The 2813-nt window shown below is 62.9% G+C and overlaps 1 protein-coding gene across 3 annotated transcripts in view; it reads left to right on the top strand.

Moving 5' to 3' along the window:
- Positions 1-1957: 1957 nt before the first annotated feature.
- Positions 1958-2813, top strand: part of CAPN10 (calpain 10) — an 11727-nt gene continuing 10871 nt past the window's right edge. The window contains exon 1 of one of the 3 annotated variants that reach the window (XR_002776473.1): positions 1958-2310. Coding sequence is in view for 2 of the 3 variants with exons in the window: in XM_023521099.1 (XP_023376867.1) it covers positions 2185-2310 (126 nt within the window). In the remaining variant the exon portion in view is untranslated. The remainder of the gene's footprint in view (positions 2311-2813) is intronic. The other 2 variants (XM_023521099.1, XM_011376265.2) reach the window with 2 other exon arrangements.

A 2813-nucleotide genomic window follows, 5' to 3' on the forward strand; every position in this document is an offset into this window, starting at 1 on the left:
CCATGCAGCACCCATGGGCTTGGGAAGGAAGCGGTTAGCTGTGTGCTATAGTCTGCCGGCTGGGGGCGTGGTCGGTGGGAGGACGAGTCCTGAGCGTTGAGGAAACGTCTATCTTCATCCTCTGTTAGCCTTTAACCAGCACTGTGACATGGGGGCGGGGGCCTTACCGTGAGAGCCCTGAGGCTCAGACTTTAAGTAACTGCCTGTCCGAGAGCCTGTGGTTGAGTCGAGTACTAGCTGCCTCCAGAACTTTCTTGTCTCACCAAACCAGGATGCTTCCAACTTCCTGATACCCAGGAGCCAGAAGCCGCAGGGTGGGGGTGGGCCGAAAAGGCAAACAGGCCTGCACTCCTGATTGACTTAGGGAGCATCTCTCTACTCATGAGTGGGGGATGGGACCATGGGGCATATGGGGTGAGGATGGTGCAATTAGAGCTATGCTGGGCAAGCTGCCCTAATGCCGTCCTTGCGAGCCTGAGGCACCCACTTAAGAGCCCAGATCCTGGGCTGGGACCAGCTCTGCTGCCAATCACTCCTGCTACCTGGGGCAGACCCGTTGCCCAGCACCCCAGGGCAGGGAAAAATTTGTCTGACTCCTTCAGGACTCCCCAAGTGAGACAGAGTCCAGTCCTTTCCTGATTCCTTTCAGCTGCAGGGTGGCCTCCAGCCTGCCGAGGGAACAGAACATCTGGGAGGCCGGCACCACAGGGTGCTGCATGGAAATGAAGTAAGTCCTAGCACCCCAGACACGTGCTGGGCGGTCTGGTCACCCCCTTTCCCAGAACCTCAGCAGAGATGAGTACCCTAGAACCCCAAACCAGGGCGCTGAGGCCTAGTGGGGTCAAGGCAGGACAATGGCATGCCCCCACTAGCAGCTGCTACTCATGCAGGCCCTGCCCCGCCTCTCAGGAACCTGGGGCTCCTGGACCAGGTTGTTTCCTGTCCAGCAGTAGGAATCTTTGGGATCTAACTGCAGGAAAAGGGCTTTGATTTGACCACGTTTCATACCTGGGCACTGGGAAAAAGCAGCCTGGAGATGCAAAATCAGAGAAGCCCCAACAGGTGACAGAGAGCTGTCACTAGTAGGCCCCTTCTCCTCTCCTACCCGATCCTTACACCACTCTTCAGCTATAGTGAGGCAGCTTGGAGGAGCGGGCAAAGAATAAGCTTGCCCCTCCAAGGGCAAGAAGAGGATGGGGTAGGACAGGTTCCTGCAGCAACGTTGCATCCTTGAGGTGGTCCCGAAATCACTGTCCTCACCTCCTCGCAGCACTGAGCGGCCATGACTATCGCCGCACGTCCAGGTCCCTGCCCAGCCCACCAGGACCAAAAGCCTGGCCACCTGGGGACCGGAAGGCTACGCCAGCCTCATACCCTGCCCCGCTCAGGACCCAGCTCGTCTGATCCCAGGCTGTCCTGAGGCAGCATCCCAGGCCCGAGAGGGCACTCCGCGGGGCCGTCTCACTCCCCAGGACCCTAGGACACAACCACAACAACAGCAGAACACAACAACCGCCCCTGACCACTCAAATCTCGCCTTCTCAAGCTAGTCTCCTCCCACTGGCACCTACCACAAAGGCGGACCCGCCCCGCGCTCCGGAAGAAGAGGAGCATTCTGGGAGCCAGCGTAGCATGCTGGGACCTGTGGTCCACGGCCCCGCCTCGGCCGAGGAGGCCTTTCCGGTCCCTTCAGCCCCCAGAGCCCGCGAGTCTAAGCAGTCTCGACGCCCCGGCCCGAGCTGCACCGGCCCAAGGGCAAGACGCCCGCTAGCGTCTCGGGCATGAACCGCGGCCGGGACCTCAGTCGGCCCGGAAGAAATGCAGCCGGGAAGACGGCGCGGCATCGCGAGAGTCCGGATCGGGAGCCACGCCCCCGGAAGGGCTGAGAATCCTGCGCGGACTTCATAGCGCTCGAGGGCGATTGGGCCGCTGTGTCATGTGACTCCTAGCGACGCGCCTGGTTGGCTGCAGCCTGAGGTTACCGGGGCGACCGAGCGAGCGATGCTCGGGCTGAGTCGCAGCCGCGGGTCTCTCTGAGGTAGAGACCCGGGTGGAAGCCGGGGGCGTCGGGCAGGCAGCCGACCCGCCCTCCGGACGACCCGCCCTCCTTCCGGAGCTGCACTCCCTCTCGGCCGCGCTCTGCGCCGGGGCTCGGGCTGCACATGGGAGCTCGGGGCGCCCAAGATGCGGGCGCCGGCCAGGGAGCTCTTCCGGGACGCCGCCTTCCCCGCCTCCGACTCCTCTCTCTTCTCCAGCTTCTCCACGCCGCTGGCCCAGTTCCGGGAGGACATCACCTGGAGGCGGCCTCAGGTAGGGCGGCGGGTCGGGCCTCGGGTTGGGTCTCTAGACGTCGTTTCCTACCGCGGTGCGAGCGCGGGGGCTGTGCCCGCTGGAGGGGTGGCCGGGTCAGCCGGGTTTGGGCACCGTATCCCGCAGGGTCTGCTGCTGTGGTCCTCCAGGCTCCCTACCCCACTGGGGCGTGCTGGAGCCCGAGTTCAGGCCCGCACTTGTGAGAGCTCTATGCCGGAGAACCGAGGAAGAGGGGGCGTGGTAACAGACGCAAACCGAGCCCCACTCTTCTTCCGCTCCGAAGGGCATGGCTCTGCTGCTGCTTGTGCGGTGTCTCCGGCCGGCGGACGGTGCGCGCCTCCCTGCTCCTCTGAGCCCACGGAACAGAGCCGCTGGGCTCTGCAGCACCCTCTCTTGGACTTAGGCACCTGCATTTCCAGGTGTAAATATTTAAGGTGGCAACTTAAAGGGGTGCTCTGGCCTAGTGTCAGGGTGACGCGTTTAGAAATGGTTTCTCCGCTGAA

This window comes from Pteropus vampyrus, unplaced genomic scaffold, assembly GCF_000151845.1.
Source record: "Pteropus vampyrus isolate Shadow unplaced genomic scaffold, Pvam_2.0 Scaffold291, whole genome shotgun sequence".
NCBI lineage: Eukaryota > Metazoa > Chordata > Mammalia > Chiroptera > Pteropodidae > Pteropus > Pteropus vampyrus.